At 38.3% G+C, this 17,730-nt stretch overlaps 4 protein-coding genes across 7 annotated transcripts in view; 2 read left to right on the forward strand and 2 right to left on the reverse strand.

Moving 5' to 3' along the window:
• Nucleotides 1-4,680, forward strand: part of gse1b (Gse1 coiled-coil protein b) — a 180,628-nt gene extending 175,948 nt beyond the window's left edge. For both annotated transcript variants that reach the window (XM_044137379.1, XM_044137368.1), the window contains exons 16-18: nucleotides 278-625; nucleotides 1,103-1,206; nucleotides 1,518-4,680. In XM_044137379.1, coding sequence (XP_043993314.1) covers nucleotides 278-625; nucleotides 1,103-1,206; nucleotides 1,518-1,658 — 593 coding nt within the window. In that variant the 3' untranslated portion in view covers nucleotides 1,659-4,680. The remainder of the gene's footprint in view (nucleotides 1-277; nucleotides 626-1,102; nucleotides 1,207-1,517) is intronic.
• A 948-nt stretch (nucleotides 4,681-5,628) lies between these two features.
• gins2 (GINS complex subunit 2) lies at nucleotides 5,629-8,319 on the reverse strand. The gene is made up of 5 exons (XM_044137393.1): nucleotides 8,105-8,319; nucleotides 7,750-7,864; nucleotides 6,894-6,993; nucleotides 6,670-6,796; nucleotides 5,629-6,009 (listed from the first exon to the last, which is right to left on the reverse strand). The coding sequence occupies exons 1-5, from the start codon at nucleotides 8,192-8,194 to the stop codon at nucleotides 5,881-5,883; spliced, it is 561 nt and encodes a 186-aa protein (XP_043993328.1). The 5' UTR covers nucleotides 8,195-8,319; the 3' UTR covers nucleotides 5,629-5,880.
• A 1,379-nt stretch (nucleotides 8,320-9,698) lies between these two features.
• Nucleotides 9,699-15,153, reverse strand: emc8 (ER membrane protein complex subunit 8). Of its 2 annotated transcripts, XM_044137414.1 has the most exons (6): nucleotides 13,816-15,153; nucleotides 12,065-12,279; nucleotides 11,181-11,257; nucleotides 11,019-11,088; nucleotides 10,850-10,944; nucleotides 9,699-10,758 (listed from the first exon to the last, which is right to left on the reverse strand). In XM_044137414.1, the coding sequence occupies exons 2-6, from the start codon at nucleotides 12,275-12,277 to the stop codon at nucleotides 10,599-10,601; spliced, it is 615 nt and encodes a 204-aa protein (XP_043993349.1). In that variant the 5' UTR covers nucleotides 12,278-12,279; nucleotides 13,816-15,153; the 3' UTR covers nucleotides 9,699-10,598. The 2 variants fall into 2 exon arrangements, with proteins under 2 accessions (XP_043993349.1, XP_043993340.1); XM_044137405.1 differs by lacking the exon at nucleotides 13,816-15,153 and having other exon boundaries at nucleotides 12,065-12,562.
• LOC122843022 lies at nucleotides 12,576-16,501 on the forward strand. Of its 2 annotated transcripts, none has more exons than XM_044137427.1 (5): nucleotides 12,576-12,710; nucleotides 13,416-13,492; nucleotides 15,211-15,375; nucleotides 15,922-16,053; nucleotides 16,171-16,501. In XM_044137427.1, exons 2-5 carry the CDS (start codon nucleotides 13,417-13,419, stop codon nucleotides 16,305-16,307), a joined length of 510 nt encoding a protein of 169 aa, XP_043993362.1. In that variant the 5' UTR covers nucleotides 12,576-12,710; nucleotide 13,416; the 3' UTR covers nucleotides 16,308-16,501. The 2 variants fall into 2 exon arrangements, with proteins under 2 accessions (XP_043993362.1, XP_043993373.1); XM_044137438.1 differs by having other exon boundaries at nucleotides 12,681-12,751.
• The last annotated feature ends 1,229 nt before the right edge of the window (nucleotides 16,502-17,730 follow it).

The following is a 17,730-nucleotide window of genomic DNA, read 5'->3' on the forward strand; positions in this document are numbered from 1 at the left end:
GAGAAATCCAATAATATTTTTAGTACTAAATATAAGTGAGTAGTTGTGCTCTCACTTGCAGCTCAAAACAAAAAGATTTGTATACATAGAAAGGATGTGGTGTTTGATGTACAAAAGAGAAATCTGTTTGTAAATTCTCTGCATAAAATGTTAGAAATACTGTCAAATTACCACTTCATGAGTTATCCTCTGGCAATAAAGAAAACAAATCTTATTGGAAATGACTCATTAGTTGTATTTTTGTCTCCTGGTTTTTTTTTTTGTTTTTAATCTTCAGGAGTGGCAGCAAATGTGTCAGATTCATCTCACCTCCAGGAGTCCTCGGTCCACTATAACATTCCCGAGCTTCAGAATGCCCCTAGCCGTCCGCCTCAGCCACTTTCCCAGCCTCACTCGAATGCACCACCATTTCCTCTGCCCCTTTCCCACTCCCTCTCCCACCCTCAGCCCAATGGACAGCACTTTCCAATCCCCCTCCACAAGGAGGCAGCAGTGATGAGGGAGGACCTGTCTGGTCCAGATGACTCAGAAGAGGAAGATGATGATGAGGAGGAAGATGAGGCTCCGGTTCCCAAGTGGCAGGGAATCGAATCTATATTTGAAGCATATCAGGAATATGTTGAAGGTAAGCAGCAGCATAACATATACAGTGATGATACTGGTGACATAAAATCTCACAACTCTTCTTAAAGTGTATAGATGAACAATTTTCAACTTTTAAAATCAGTCAATTAAATCCCTTTTATATCGCTTATTAGAGTACATTGTGGTATTTTCTCTTTTAACCATATGTAAACTGGTTAAAAGGTATAAATTTAGAGTTCAGCTTGCTGTCAATATATTAAAAATTCTAGAAATGAAATAAAAATATGTGCTCTGTCAACATATGTTGTTGTAGCATTCCTCTGCCAACAGAGGGAGGTATTTACTCTTCAGGTGTGTGTGTAGCTGACACATTCTCATAGGTGGTTTCCTGTCACCTTTAAATAGAAAGACTTGCACCTACTGCTGAACATAGGAAACTTTTCTCTGCCCTTCTTCTTAACTTCTAACTGTAACACCATTATCTGTTTCTTTCTCCACATCCTGCTTTATCTGACAGAGCAAACTTTGGAGAGACAAGTATTACAGAGCCAGTGTCGAAGACTAGAAGCTCAGAACTACAACCTCAGTCTGACTGCTGAGCAGCTGTCTCACAGCATGGGGGTAAGATACACACACACACACACACACACACACACAGAAGATTATGATAATGCCCAGGATCTACTATTATATTAGTTCTGAACTAATATTAGTAGAAAAGGACAGAAAGGAGGTAGAAATTGGTTATGAAGGGTTACTGATTCAGAGTCAAATAAGGATGCAGAATATTTTTACATAAACTTGTAGTGCTACTTGGAAAAAAAAACAAACAATCCTTTCATTCAGTAATGTCTTATAGACCTGAATGAGTGACTTTCAGTTTTTCCTTATCTGCGTCCTTTGTAACACTTGACTCCTCCTCTGTTGCTCAGGAGCTGATGTCGCAGAGACAGAAGCTAGCAGTGGAGCGGGAGAAGCTACAAGCAGAGCTGGAGCACTTCAGGAAGTGTCTGACACTCCCGCAGACACATTGGCCGAGAGGCAGCCATTACAAAGGATATCCTCCAAGGTGACCCCGACATGCCAACCTGAAGACCCCCCGCTCCCGGCCGCCTCCCCTTCAGACTTAGAGTTTATTTTTTCACGGTCTCGTCCTTGTGGCTTCGTGGAGGGGAATGTGGCTGGCTAGATAAGATTAGTGAATTAAATGGCTTGAGTGAATGAATAAACAGGTGAATGCACAAGAGACAGGACCATTCATTGAAGGACAGTTAGTCTTTGGACTGTGGCTTGCCAGGGTCTGCTCCAAAAGCCACTGATGCGATGCGTGCCAATGTAGCCAACCCTGAGATCAGCAAGGCAGGAGAACCTGAAGATCAACACACAGTTACAAGCAAATGCCTGCTAGTCATATTCTTTAGCTCCTGCTGCTCTGCTGTTTAGTTCCTGCATCCCTCACCACCACAGCCACACAGACAATCCTGCCAATGAAGGAGCAGCTGCCCCCCTTTGCCCCTCGAGGGGTTTCATCACAAGACTTGAAAGCTCCAAATCTCCAAACGAAGGCTTCCGGCCAGTTGGGACAGATTTTTACCACAGCGGCCACGTGAGCTTTTGAACTGGAAATGCACTTAAGAATAAAAGCTGAAGAACTACCTGTTGGTACTGTGTTACAACAAAGAACTATTAAAATTAGGGAAAACCTTAGAAAATGTACATTTAAAAAAAAAAGAAAAAAAAGAATTAAGGAAATGTTTTATTTCAAAATAGAAAGTTTGAAAATAAGAATTTTAAAGGGTGCTTCAGCCTTGTATTGTACATAATATGAAGACTTAAATGAATTTTGTATGTTTTTATTACTTTAATCATTGTTCTTTTAAAAGAAAAGCCTGCCATTTTTATATGTTTATGCTTTTTTTGGGGGGGGGATAGAGGGGGTTAAAAAAAAAAGCCTTGCTCTTAGAGTTTGTTTTTTTTGTTTGTTTGTTTTTGCTGCTGCTGGCCAGAAAAAGCTCACTCTGAGATGTTTCACAGATGGAGTGGACGCAGGACGCGCTCCTGCGTTCTTCCTGTCCGGACTCAGAGCAGCTGAGACCCAGCCACAGCCCACCTCATCTGGCCTCTGAGCTCAGCAAAGCTGGCTCAGAGACCCTGAGACACGGCCCCACCATGCTGCACAGCAACATGCCTGTGCTTCCCCCTCCTCCTCTGCTATGTGTCACTGCTGCTGGCATGACTAGTCAGTCATATCTACACCCATAAATCAGACTCGCAGTGATGTACAGGTGCATCGCAACACTTTATTTTACAGTACAGTATCTGCACTCAAAACTTGGTCAGGGCTCCTTTTGCTTGAATTACTGTGTCAGTGCAGCTTGACATGGAGCCTCTGGTTCTGATGAGGTGCTCAGGTTTGCTTTGGTAGGGGCCGTCAGCTGGTGTGAATTGTTGGGTCTCCCATCTTCCTCTTGACAATACCAAAAAATATTCCCTGTCCGATTAATGTTCAATCTAGTTTGCTGCTCAGTGAATCACAGTAGTAGTCCTTAGGCAGATACAGGTACTTCACTCAAGGTAGGTGCTACGTCCTGCTGGAAGATGAAATCAGCATCTCCAAAACATAAAGTGCTCTAAAATTTGATGGTAGATGCAGACTTTGAAAAAAAAAAAAAAAAAAAAACAGACCAACACCAGCAGATGCCATAGCAACCCAAATCATCACTGGGGCGCCATTACTATTTTTGCTAGCCTTTTAAATACATTACAGAAATAAACCTTTTGGTGATGGTCTAAATTTTTTGGGATGCACCTTTACAGTTCATATGTAAGAACTATCATAAACAAATATAAATTGACTCATTTAGTTTTTAAGACGGAACATAGCTTTGAAGCCACTTTAATAATTACACCTTACAAAATTAAGCCCTTATCAAACAGCCATTAAAGGACACGGTGCCAAAAAAAAATTTAAGAATTTTATAATCTTGACTTTGATTCAAATTGTAATTGGAGAGCCAAACTTTCCATCAAGAATCTTCCATTTCTCTTGACCTTTTTTTGAAGGATCCCAATGCTGCCCAAAGCTGTCGTCATGTTCTAAATATCCGCCACAAAATCACACATGTAATTAAGCTGGACCTGATTACAAAGGGGGTATTTTTTTGTTTGTTTGTTTTTTACGTTGCATACATGTTTACAACCTCTCCTCTGCCCTGAAATCTGTCCAGTAGTTCACCGACTGCTTTCACCATCGGAATCATTCGGCCTGAGTTTTAGGGCTGAATGTGCCATCTGAAACCCTGGAGGCCATCACTGACATGACTGGTTTTTAAGGTATTGATGTAAAAACACGAAGCCTTTCAAAAAAGGAGAAATAATTTTAGATGTACTAAAAAGGGGATTTTTGACTTAAGACTGAAGCACAATTATGCCACACGAACCCTATATCACGTCCAAGTGCCTCAGTGATTTGGGAGCATGTGAATGAGTTGCAGTCCACACAATGAACATTAACAATCAGGGACTTTACATCTCACACCTTCAAAACAAGACTTGAAGACGACATTAAATAAATTTATCCGATCACTAATTACTTCATTCAAAACTGATTGTTTTTTGGGGGGTTTTTTTTGTTGTTGTTTAAATGAGCAAGGCCTTAGCTAGATAAGAATTAAAAAGTGCAGTCTGTTACTTTTCCACAGCAGCAAAGAGCCACCCCCTGCAGCCTATCAGCAAATGAGGACGCATGCAAGCTGAGGTAAGCTGCCAATTAGCTGGGGAGGAAAGTGCAGTAAGATAAAGCTCTTTCTCAGCCTCCCTGGGTCTCCATCTCCAACCCACGCACGCCCATGCAATAGCCCTGTTACTCAGTGGAGGATGTCTAGATGCTGTGAAATCCTGTTCTTGTTTTTTTTTTTTTTTTTTTTCTTTTGGTTCTTTTTTTTTTATTATTATTATTATTAATGTACTTGTTTAAATTCATCGTAATGTAATATATTCTTTGTTGAATGTAGTAATTAGGTATTTATGAATATATGGCTGTGATTTCTGACAAAAACGAAAAATAAAATACTTCAAAAATGTCAAACATTAAAATGTGTTATTGTTTGTCTTGGGTGGGAATTCTCTGAGGAATGGAAAACCAAACGGATTCCCAGATCTGTGGAAACTTTATATGTTTATGAAACTCTGGTAAGAATTGTTTCTTACAGCTTTTAAAGTATTTGGCCCATCTTTAAAATAATTTAAATTATCAAACAATGAGTAAAATATGAAAAAGCAATTTTCAAATGAGCTCATTGATGAGGGAAAGCTGCCCAAGCCAGCCTGACCTCATGTGATTAAGTGATTGACACAACTTATGTTGAGTCGCCCTTGCACCCACATTTGCTTCTACTCTTCTTTCAATTCATCAATAGCCTTTCAGTTACATTAGAATGCAGACTTTGACTAGGCCACACCAAAACGTTATTGTCCTGCCTCTACCAGAATTCATGGTCATGTCTATTGGGGCAAGTCAGCCCAGTCATGGAGCAGGAAAACCGACCCGGACCATCATTCTACCACTACGTTTCACTGATATGGTTTGGCTGAAACACTGTTAGATTTTTGTCAGATATCCTGTGGCCCACATCTTCCACAGAGCTCCACTTTTGTCTGAACAGACCACAGAATATTTTTCCCAAAGTCATGGGAATCAAGACTGTCTGCATAGTCTTTGACCTTAGATCTTTCCCATGGATGTCAGTCTCTTTGATATTAAATCATGACCAGTTGCTATCACTGGTTCACACGAATCCCAATGGCTTGTAAAATTTAGCATCAATCACAATGATTTTCCTCAGATCACAGCAGGATGCGATTCTTTTTCAGATCTTTTAGCCTACTTTCAATTGTCAGACTTGTTCTTTTGAAGTGATTAATTCTACAGGTCAGAAATACTTCAGTTTGTCGGCAGACTAACATGTCTCACACTACTGGAGATGTCAGATCAATTACTGAGGAAGTGAACTGCGAAAGCACTCAAACACCACAGCACAGAAATCTACTCAACATACACACGAGCGCATTTATTTTGTCACATGGTAAAAACGTACATTTAGAAACAACAGCGTGTGAGTTTCCACTATTAATCACAAATAATTAATCCATATGAAACACATGCTTTCCATAAACTCAAAACTTCTTCACAAATGAAGTGCGATTCCTTAAAATGAAACGAAAGAGTTCAAAGGCTGAAGTCCGTCCAGTCTTCTAAAAATTCAGAAAACATCCAAAAGACCTGGGTATTTTGGATCAGTAGTCTGCAAACTGGCCCTTAGTGGCTCCAGGCTGCAGGTTGGAGCGCAGCTTGTACATGCAATTGAGAGAATCGAGAAGGAACTCCCTTATGGTGTTGATCTCCATCAGAGTCAGGTTGTCCAGCTGCAGAGCAAAGCACAGGATGAAAACACTGATCTAGCACTGTGACACTTGCCAGCCAATGTCCTGATCTAATATAAGTATTTACTATTTGTAAATGTGTAACATTCACGTTTTTTAAGAGAAAATGGTTGTGCTTAAAGAAATATTACATGGTTTTGTCAGACGTTGTACTACAGCTTAACTGAGAGGCAGGTTTTTATTCTTTATAAAATGTTCAGTTTGTACACCTACATGCCTCCCTCGGTGGGCCTACAGACAATGATAATTGTTCAAAAATATACAGAAAATATTTATTGACTTTTTATGTTACACTGGGGCACCTTAAAGTGTAAGGTGCCTCTTCTCTCAAGAGTCTGTGGCAAAATCAAAGCAAAACAGGAACCAGCCGAGACACAGGCTAAAGGGATAAAAGGATAATCCGAAATATTCTGCAACACACTGTGACTATGACTGGTAATCCTGTTAAATTGGAAAAACAGGTGCTGCAAGCTTAAGTTTGCCTAATTAATGTGGATCACCTGAAGATGAGCCTCATCGTACTTTTCTGCACTCTCCTTGTCGTTTCACGTTGGGTTTAGTTTGTGTTCCGGTTAGTTTTACACGTGCGTCCGTTCTGCTCGTCGATGAATCTAACAGCGTTGTGGTTCATTCCCACGTTACCTGAGCGTGAGCCTCCTGCTGCCTGATGAAGCTGTCGGTGGACAGACGCAGTTTAGCCACCCGAGTGTCCCAGATGTCTTTGACCAGAGTTCGGATCTCATCAGCTTTAGGAATGTTGTCAGACGCGCTAAAGAGAGACAAAAACCAGCAACGGAAGGTTTTGGCATCACCTCGACAAAGAGCAACGCGGGATGCAACGCAGCGTGTTCATGTGTGTCACTCACTGGTTCAGTAACAGTTTGGTCAGCTCCATGTAATATGGGCTGGGTGGAGGAGTAAAGGCGTCTTCTTTTCTCTCAAGCTCTCGCATCTCCTCTAGTTTCTCTGCATGATGGGAGAAGGTGTTTAGAAGTAAACAAAAAAAAATCCTTCTTTTAGTTTATATTATAAATAGGATGTACACTTTATAGAAAAATGTACACATTTTTCATTGAATTAAGAATTGTGAAGGCATTTATTTCAAAACTAATACTGCTAGATTGAAAAAAGTTGTGTCGACAATTTGTTTAGAACTAAAACACTAAGCAAATAGTAATGAGAAATATCATCCGCTTAAATAAACATGCAAAATACTATAAATACCACAGTATTTTTTTATGGAAAAAAAAAAATTTTTGCATTTAATAATGTTTAAAAAAACGTACAGCTTGGCATGATCTTTAGTATCAGGGTAACGTGAATTATCAGTGGTAAGAATTGAGTTGAACGTTTGTGGTTCAGATCAAAATATATATATTTTTTTAAAAATGGACCAAAGTCTTGACCTAAATTAAATTGAAAATCTGTGGCAAAACGTAATAAAAAAATTGCTTGTCACAAATGCTTCTGTGTGTGTCTGAGTTGGAGCCATTCTGTACAGAAGAATTAGCGAAAATCCCAGTCTTCAGCTGTAAGGTTGGTTTAAAAGATTTGCCGTTATTGCAGTGAAGGTGGGCAAACAAAGCATAAACTCAAGGGCGCTGAATATTAATGCACGCCACACGTTTCAAGTTTATGTATGTAATACGTTTTCAATAAACAAACCCATGTATCACTTTAATTTTGCTTCACGAGTTAAGTGTATTCTTATGGAAAACCTACCGACATCCATCCACTCAGGGGGAAGAATCCTACATTTCTGTCTCTGCTTTAGGTTTAGGGCCAACCACACGGGGACATCAACAGAAAGTCCCGGGTTGAAGGGTCCCAAATCGCCCTGAAGACAGAAATTAATATAAGTTTTCAGGAAAACATCAGAATCAAAACAAAATTTATTGCAACCTGTTTTCACACAAGGGAATTTGTCTTGGCGTCTAGCGCAGACATAAAAATGCGCGATATGTAAACAAGTATGAAGTGAAAAATATGTTTTGACGTATCGAATGAAAAAAGATGGAGGTTAAAAATATAATATACAGTCTACACACATCTGACGCAGTTCTCCTCACATACTTACCCCGATTAAATAGATCTTGTCCAGGCTGAAATTTGGTATTATTTTCACAAACTCTTTCTCAGCTAGAAATTCAACCTCTGAAGGATCCATAGCAAATCGTTACTGCGTTTTCCGTGACTTTTTCATACCAACACTCTGACTAGAGTTCCCGCGCTATGAGCTGTGAAAAGCCTGCACAGGAAACGAGGAGAGGACATCTGCGTCATCTCCCGGAAGTACGACACACAAGTTGAAGGCTATTTATCGTCGTACCCTGAAATATGTTTAAAACATCTTTACAGTTATTTATCATCATGTTTCCTTTGAACAGCTGGATCGGATTGATTAGAAAAATAAAAAATAAATTCATGAATGACCAGTGCCGTATGAACGTAGCCACAGCTAAGGACCGCTAGATGGCGATGTTTTCAACCTTCCTTTATTCTAATTTTATTGAACCTGAGGTTATAGAGGACTGAAACGGAAGACCAGAAACGATATATATGTTTTATTCAAGAGCATATCGCTTCCAAATAAATGTATGTATATATACACATATTTTCTTTAAGCTTTTCTATGCAAAAAAAAATTAAAATGATTTCTTATGGCAAGGTCTGCAACGTTAAATAAAAAGTTCTAGAATATGGTGGCATATTACAGTAGCTCTGATGTGTTGCTTAAGTAGACTTGTTCAAGATGTTTTTGGTTTTTTTTTTGTTGAGACAGTGAACAACAAAAAACACAGCATTCCCTCTATCTATGGAAGCTGTGCAGCTGTAAAGATTTTTGCTTGTACTTTTACGCTTTCGCACAGTTATGATGCATAACTATGACAACAAGATCTCGTTTTTACAACTAGGAGAAGCTCATGAGGATCAAATACTTCCAAGTACAACCCCAAATCGAAGAAGTTGAAAAAGGCTTCATAGATTCAGAGCAGCACCAAAGAGTATAGACAGAAGGAGGAAGTTCAAACCATCTTCTCCATTGAGCACGCTAAGCAGGATCAGATCCCAACTCCAACGTCTCTCTGCCAGGTTTTCCAACCATGTGACAAGATAAGAGATTTGAAGAGGAGTGGCAAAAGCAAATGAGGCAGCTTAGCATGTACTTGCCATCAACTAACAGAGTCATCCAGGACAGGCTACTATAACATATAATTTCTGCTCCCTGGATACTGAATCATTAGCAAGTCATGACAGCTATGAAATTGTCATATAACAAATCTTTAGTCAGAGGCCTCTTCAGGTTTGTTGCAAGACTGACTGCTCCTGGAGATGCTTCCTACACACATCATAACCAACCATGACTGTTTGAAAATTCTAAGTATTAAGAATTTTTAAATTTAATGTGTTATTTGTATTCAATAAAAAATGTCAGGGTTTTGAGCTAGCATCACTGATTTCTTATGATTATATTCTAGGTCGCAAAAATGCTAATTTGCTGTAAGTGATTACAACTTAAAACACAATTCATTTCCAGAAATAAAATAAAACTTAATAAAAGAAGGAATTGTGCAGAATTATGAGATTAAAAGATGTGGACTCAACACAAGTAGCAGTATCTTAATAACAAGAAGCCTTTTCTGATGCAGTCTTAAAAATGATTAATACAGTTGAATAAAAGACTGCAAATTTATTTCACAAAAGAAAAAAAAAACTTCAGCAAGTACCTTGACACTTTAAGAAACCAATTTCATTTTACATTCAGTTCATAAAGGTTCGGTAAAAATGTCTCAAGTTTTTAAACAAATTTAAAGTTAACTCTGGACAGTTTTATCCAATACGAAGGCAGCTCTATAACGTCAAAATCTTTATCTAATTCCGATATTTAAGTGATTTAGAAGTCAATTAAGAACACACAGCTTCAAGCAAGTTATTCAAACAAGCATCTAGTGAAAAACAAAATCCACACATTCTAATGGCCCGTTACATTTCAGACATTTTAAAAAGTACGGTAAATTTAAACCTATCTGTAGCCAAAACTAACATTCAAAAACTTTGTGGAGAGTTATAAATAAGAAAGTTTGTTAGTATGAAGCATTAAAGTAGGTCAGTGTAGGTTTTTCCAGCATCAAGGTACATTTACATGTGAATTTTGTTTTAAACCTTAAGAAGTAACAATTAGAAGTCATCCCTATAGTTTTATTCTCACACCTTCAATTAGAAATTATTACGAATGCTTTATTAATAAGTTAAAACTTGATTTCGGTATGGCTACTACCTTTTCAATTTACAAAAGTCAAACATTCTAGATCTTTTGCACGCATCTGTAGCAACAATTTCACAAACCAAAATAACAGAAATGTTTCATTTAAGAACAAATAACTTTTATCACCTCAGCGTCACCTTGAAAAGGTGGACTGAGGCCAACTGTGCTGCAGTTGAGAGACTTCAGTCTGAAAGATCAGTGCTCCACCAATTCGTTCAGTGCAGGAGGTTTTTAATGTAGCATCATGCGAGCAGAAATGGATGCAAAATTCCACGCGGCGCTCCAAAGATTTGCACTGAAAGTCTTAACAGAGATCCAGGACCGATTTGTTAATGGTAGGGTTGGTCCAGTCATTCCTGAGATCATCCAAGTGGTTGTCAAAGTCAATCAAGCTCTCATAGGACCTGCCCACCAGCAGGGCGGACGTGATCTTCTGTGCTTCGCTCCAATCCTCAAAAGCATCCCTTGAAAAACATCCAAAAATATCCACCCAGTAAACTTTGGTGAATACACTTCAGTTTTAGTAAAACAGTTGTTTGTGTCTCGGGTACTTACGTCGTGACTTCTCTGACTTTCCACTTGTTTTCATGATGATCGTGGATAAACACAATGGGCTCAAAGCAGCTCATTGTCAATCGGCTGCTGTCCACCTGTAGAAATCACAATGAAATTATTTGATGCCATGCATAAAAAAACCGTGCTAGCTTAAATGAGAAAACATTACCATAACAATAGCGGCTTCACTGAAGTTCTCCAAAATCCTGGCAGCCACTTTTTGAGCAACCTGATTTGGTCTGAACAAAGACAAAATGATTCATCACTTTGATTAAATGCATTTAGTTTCACTGAAAAAGCAGGACTGTGATTTTTATTTACATCTTTGTACCTTGAATCCTTTGTCTGTTCATTGGCTTGATAATATCCGACAATAATGTAGTTATTTTCTTTACACCAAGTATCAATCTGACATAAACAGAAAGGACGCAAACAGGTAAGGTCAGAATGACAGCTGGGATTAGATTATGAACATTTTCAAAAGACAAAGAACAAAACAATTTTCCTTTTACTAAATGCAAAAAGATGAAAATATTTTCACCAAAATTATGGCTATGTTAAAATTATATTTTATATCTGTGGACTTAATTTTAAGAGCTGCAGTGATATTTCGAGGATCTTAAGAATTAATAAAGAAAAAAAAACTAGAGTGGGTAAAAATTGGAATTGATTTCAAACAAAAATTTAAATCAATCAGGACAAAGCTGATTTGTGTATTTGATAAAAACATCATAACCCCAGAACTTTTGACCAACCCATATTTTAACCCCGAAATTGTTTTTTTAAATTTATTTTAATATAGATTTTATGTAGTCAAAATTTAACAACAACTGAAAAACCGGTCACATTTTGTTTAGAAATTATCTGTGGGATCACAGGAGAGGAAGTTTCATTAATGACCGCACACTGCAACCATCTCTCCAACAATCAAAACATTAATAACAACAAGGATTTATTGTGAGGATTCTTATCACCAACACCTTTTTGTAAAATCCTCAACATCAAGTCGAATAAAGAAAAGATGGTTGCATTAATAGAACTGACATAACTTCAACAACTAACTGAAGCGCAAATTAGCTTTAAATAAAACTAAACCTATACACTGTACCCCCCCTTTTTTTTAAGGAATACATTACTCTCAACCTGATCTGGCACATAAGCCAACAGCTGCATGTAGAGTTTAATTTGTAAAAGAGTAAAGGAAAAAAAACTTACCAATGTCAAAGCTACTTCCAGCATTGGTGCCAGAGCAAGAGTACCGTGGAAAAGAGGGACACAGTCCACGCACAAAACTGGACCACTGTGACCGTCTTTCTTTTTCTCTTTTGTCTTTTCTGCCACCAGCAACCCATTCACAGCACAGTGAGGATATTTGGCAGTATGTAAAAGCATTTTACAGTACGCCTGACTAGTCAACTGAATAGGCATGTCTGTAAGAAAACAGGTGGACGGACAGTTCCTTTTAAAGTGTCAGAGTGGCTAGTTGCGGCGAAGAGCGACTGCTGCTGCTAGCTATCGTTACCGATCATGCCAGAAAAAAAGTAGAAATCCACCTCAGCAGTTTCCTTAATGTCTGAACATAGGGAGTCTGCTATGTATTCAGATTGGTACATATACTCTTTGTAGTTATAACAGTATTTTCTGTAAAATGGGTAACTCGTGTCCAGTCAGAGAAGCTAATCTTACGTCCACCTTCTATTGGTTTCTGTAGCACCCGTGGAGCCGTAAATAAGTGAAACGTTGTCGTAAAGTGCCTACGTTCCAATCGAGCTGCAGCTTATGTCTGCGGAGGCCTTACGTTCTTCCGGCGATATCCAGTTCTTTTCAGACCATCGGCGGACAGGAGAAAGGAACGGTGCAGGTCGTTTATCTGTTATTTACTTACAGCTCTTTGATTGTACGGTAATACAACATAGTTACAGTTTATTTCACAATGTAACTTTACGGCTACAATAACATACAATGCCTCCTTCGGAACGGAAGTTTAATTCAGTTACTTTGTAGAGCGACTCTGCTAATTTTCCGGTTAGCTATCGTTAGCATTCACAGTTACATTTTGCACAGATTGAAGATGTGGATGTAGAACACGGTTCACTGGTCAGACATTAGCTTAAGATGATAATTTTTTTGTACGTAAAAAACAAATAATACTACAATGTTGTTTTAAACAAACAGAAGGTTTTTGTGATATTTTTTTCCGGGACACTGTGACCTTGTGTTTGTAGCTAACGCTAACTTTAGCTTGTCCTCACAATGAGCAGAACACCTTTTAGTTTGGTCAACCATGTAACTGCTTCCATTTAATTTAAGTGACTTTTATTAGTGGTGGCCGTACGCAAATAACAATTATAGACCTGATGTATAAATAATTTAATTCAATATGAAGTATATACCAATTGTCATATTTTGCTATCTACAGCAAACTTTCTTCTAGTACTTGATGCATATGCAGTTTATCACTGGGTCTGTGAAAAAATAGGCTGCTTTTTGTCTTAAGTTGAAGTATAACAAGATGTAAAGTTCCACAACTTGTTTTGGAAATTGTATTGTCCTATTATTTCCACAGAATGCTGGCATCAAGAGCCCTCAGCCTTATTGGCAAACGAGCCATTTCTGCATCTGTCTGTGTACGTGGGGCACATGGTGAGTCCTGGTGCCAAGATGAAATTAATATTTCCCTTTTCTGGCTGTTGATATAACAATACAAGGAGTTGGTTCCAGTTAAAATTGAACGGCACTGAAACTTAATTTGAAGTAACATTCAAAACTAGAGTTTATTGATCCATAAATGCGATTGTCATCACAGAATGCAGCTACAAAGATTCCTGCATCCTCTGCATTTCTAACAAATCATCTAATTCCTCATCTTACGTTGTCTGTGTGTAGTTTGAGATTTATCACTAGGAACCCCTTCATTAGCAGATTATTTTACAGTAGGCGTTCTAATAGTACAATCATTCACTTACACTAGGGATCTCCAAATCCAGGCCTCAAGGTTGTATATCCTGAAACTTTTTGGTGTGTCCCTGAATCAAATGGCTGAACTACCACCTCACTATGGAGTCAAGTTCTGCTAATGACATTATTTGACTCAGGTGTTTTGAAGCAAAGACGCAGATCGAAACAAGTAGGAGTGTAATCATAGTCAAAGTAGAAGAGTGACAAAAAGTGAATACTTGGCTGGTTGGTTGGCTGTTATTGCTGGTATGCAGCTGTTTGATATCCCACATGTGTGGTTCTTAATTATTTATGCAAAAATTTTAGACATCTGATCAGATTGTTGTAGTGGTAGAGATCAAGCAATGAATGCTTTATATTCTTGTGGTTTGCAAAGCCTGCTGCATTCAGATAACTGTTAAATATGCCACCAGGGTTTAATAATCCCATTAAACTATAAAATAAACATCTCCAGCGGTTTAGTTACCTGAACCTGGAGATGTAGGGATGATTCGTTTAGTGATATGCAATGGGAATAATAACTCAAAAGCCACACATTCTTTTTTCTGTTCTCTGTCGGCTTTACTACACGCAGACTCGTTGCCATAACAACTGACAACAACGCAACGTTTTGTCTTAGGATTCAGAACTAAAAACACTCAAACATTGCCCCCATATAGAGCAGAACATTCAGTTTGTTACAGTTTTATGATTTTAGACTTGTTGTATGTTTTGCGATTATTAATAAGCGATCACTGTTGTAGATTAGCTGCCTGCTAATAGCCAAGCTAACACAGCTGTGGCTGATTAGCTAATTTAAACACCTGCTTTTCTGATGCTCTGTCAGTTTGTGTGTGGGTTGCCTTTTTATTTTTAAGCTGAACCAAAATACAACTTATTCTGCTACACATCTGTGTTAAGCTTTAAAAGTCAAGCATAACTGAACTACTTTTAAGTTTTTCACAGTTAAAACTTATTTCTCGCCTTGTTATCTAGTCATAGTGTAAACAGTTCGTAGCAAAACACTGCATCCCTTTTTATATGAATTTACATTTAGGTCTAGCAGGGAAATGGGGGCGGGAACTTTGAATGGGTGACATCATGCTGGAAGGAATATAGTTTAAAATGACATTGGAGCTCATTTAAGAATATTGTGATACATATCGTGATATAGCAAAAATATATCAGGATATTAGATTTTTCTCATATCCCCCAGCCCTACTTTAAGGTAGAAAAAACAAGCCTGAATTGTTTTGAAACAATCCAGCAAGGGTTCACAGGAGCAGATATGGCATATCATATCTATTATGTGTGTTGTTGATGTCAGAAGCTTGTTACTTTTGTATTTAATCTTAGAACACATATTTCGATTTGAACAACTGTGTTCGGTTTAAAATTTTACAAAAGTGTGTATTTTTCTGCAGGCGTTGCTAAGGTGGAGGACTACACTCTCCCTCCCTACTTTGACAGGAGGGAGATCCCTCTTCCTGAAGTGGCTTATGTGCAGCAACTTACCCCAGAACAGAAGTCCCTGAAGGAGAAGGAGAAGGGCTCCTGGGCTGCTCTCAGTAATGAGGAGAAGCTTGCATGTAAGACTTGGTGACACACAACCTTTCTTTGCTGGTCAAAACCAATTTTTAAAACCAAAGATATAAAGTTTATTGTGCGGTTCCTCAGTAAAGCTACATTTACACTGTAAGCATCAACTTCTCAGCTGCCCACTGTGTTCAGTCTATCTGCTCACCTGTATTAATACTTCTGTAGCGCTCTTCTCGCCGTTCGCTTTCAACCAGCAGCTCCCAGAGGAGAAAAGTTGCCGTACTCCAGGCATCGTGCCAGTCATTTTAAGGATGCTTACTGGTCCCCCAAAAACCATGAAAACCTGGGCATTATCACCAATCAATAAAATCCTCATGGGCTGAACTTGAAAATGGGACGTTATATTATTGCCAACACTTAGCTTTTGTCATCAACTCAGAGGCGGAATCAGAGCTATGCGTTACGCAAATAATGTTCCAGCCGGAATTGGTGCGCTAGGCACATTTTCCTCGAGGAATCGTTTCAGCCCTTATATATATATATATATGTGTGTGTTAAAGAATAAATTTAGATCTTTGTGTCTTGTCTGTGTTCAGTGTACCGCATCAGCTTCAAAGACAGCTTCGCTGAGATGAACCAGGGATCAGAGGAGTGGAAGACTGCGGTTGGTGGCATCTTGTTTTTCATTGGTTTCACTGGCCTGCTTGTTCTTTGGCAGAGGAAATATGGTAAATAAGGAAATATTTATTTGTAAATGTCATTTTATCAACAATATCTTAGTTTTCAGAAGAACAAAAATGGCTTTCTTGCCATCTATTGATCAATTTTATATTTTCTACTTGTAGTGTACGGACCTGTCCCACATACATTCGATCCTTTGTACAAGGAGCAAGAACTGCAAAGGATGTTGGACATGAGAATCAACCCAGTCGAGGGCTTCTCGGCCAAGTGGGACTACGAGAACAAGCAGTGGAAAAAGTAATGGGTTTCTACCATTACCTCCTGTGCTTAGATCCAGGCAAATCTAACTTGAGAGATACAAGAGTACCTATATTTCTGGTTTTATCACTTGTTCAAAATACTGCAATCGGTTCATTGTGGAAGACCACTTCCTCCTAAGGTTCCTGTGTATAATAAAGTAAAAACATGTTCAACCAAATAAAACCTCTCCAGTTATTTCTTTGCTTTGAGTCTTTTTTCCCCATAAGGAATCCATAACCTAAGAACAAGGAATACATTATGGTTATCTTAAATATGTTTAGCTTAGCAATATGTATTTATATAAAACTGTAAAAAAAAAAAAAAATTAAATTTAATATTTGGATGGCCATATTAACAGATGTTTCTGTTGAAATTGTCATTGCATATGACTCGGCTTCATCAAATATACTTTAGGGTTGTTTTACGGTGATGACTGGATTAAATCAGCTGCTTTGGCACAAAAAGCTAGTCAGGATTCTTGATGAAAACGTAAAGGTCCCTTAGCTCCGTCAAACGCATGACAGCTTTCTGCTGTATTCCCGGGGTTTTTGTATAACATACCCCATGTAGTTGGCACAATAATTCTTAATTGTACCAAATGTGTCGAATTTCAGACCCATCTGTCTTGGAATAAACATTTTTTGTCCTTCTGTGTTGACTTTTGCCTATTTCCACAGCTCTTTTTCCAGAGCCATATTTCCTGTTAAGCCATATGCAACAACTTAGATCTGCAAGCTCATTTGTAATGTTATATAGGTTTTTATTTTGGAAATGCAAATCACAGGTCGATAACATATTTTTTCCTACATCATTGAGTTTGTAATTAGTCCTCCAAACTGACCAATTTGATATTTTTTGTAATTTAAAAAAAGTATGTGCCATTAATTACAAAAAACCTTCTGCATGGAGTTTGCATGTTCTCCCTGTGCATAGTGGGTTCTCTCCGGGTTCTCCAGCTTCCTCCCACAGTCCAAAAACATGACTGTCAGGTTAATTGGTCTCTAAATTCTCCCTAGGTGTGAGTGTGTGTGTGAATGGTTGTTTGTCCTGTCTGTTTTCTGTGTTGCCCTGCGACAGACTGGTGACCTGTCCAGGGTGAACCTTGGTTCTAAGCTCATTATGGAACGGTAAGACTTTCTGGTAGATGAAGTCATTATCCATTGTAAATTGAACAGATAATTATATGAAGATTAAATTGACTTTTTAATGGTTTCTACAGCCTTCGAATTATTTTTCTTGTGCGTTTGCATTATGCGCGGTTGCTTAAAATGCACTGAAGGTTTCAAATATATTTTTTTGTGGAACATTAATTACTGTATATTGAATTACCATTAAGTAGCTGGAATGCCATTATTAATGTTTGGAACAACGACAAAAGATTTATTGTAATTTCTAATATGTATTACAACGGCCTGCCACAAGCA

The sequence above is a fragment of the Gambusia affinis genome, linkage group LG02 (assembly GCF_019740435.1).
Source record: "Gambusia affinis linkage group LG02, SWU_Gaff_1.0, whole genome shotgun sequence".
NCBI lineage: Eukaryota > Metazoa > Chordata > Actinopteri > Cyprinodontiformes > Poeciliidae > Gambusia > Gambusia affinis.

Excerpts from the sequence above, each read along its gene's own strand:
- LOC122843022 (XM_044137427.1), top strand. The coding sequence starts at position 13,417 with ATGCTGGCATCAAGAGCCCTCAGCCTTATTGGCAAACGAGCCATTTCT. Across the intron at positions 15,376-15,921 it reads TAATGAGGAGAAGCTTGCAT|TGTACCGCATCAGCTTCAAA; the intron begins GTAAGACTTGGT and ends GTCTGTGTTCAG. Across the intron at positions 16,054-16,170 it reads TCTTTGGCAGAGGAAATATG|TGTACGGACCTGTCCCACAT; the intron begins GTAAATAAGGAA and ends TTCTACTTGTAG.
- gins2 (XM_044137393.1), bottom strand. The coding sequence starts at position 8,194 with ATGGATCCTTCAGAGGTTGAATTTCTAGCTGAGAAAGAGTTTGTGAAA. Across the intron at positions 7,865-8,104 it reads ACAAGATCTATTTAATCGGG|GGCGATTTGGGACCCTTCAA; the intron begins GTAAGTATGTGA and ends TTCTGTCTTCAG. Across the intron at positions 6,010-6,669 it reads AGCAGGAGGCTCACGCTCAG|CTGGACAACCTGACTCTGAT; the intron begins GTAACGTGGGAA and ends TTTGCTCTGCAG.
- emc8 (XM_044137414.1), bottom strand. The coding sequence starts at position 12,277 with ATGCCTATTCAGTTGACTAGTCAGGCGTACTGTAAAATGCTTTTACAT. Across the intron at positions 11,258-12,064 it reads TGGAAGTAGCTTTGACATTG|ATTGATACTTGGTGTAAAGA; the intron begins GTAAGTTTTTTT and ends TGTTTATGTCAG. Across the intron at positions 10,759-10,849 it reads AAAGTCAGAGAAGTCACGAC|GGATGCTTTTGAGGATTGGA; the intron begins GTAAGTACCCGA and ends ATGTTTTTCAAG.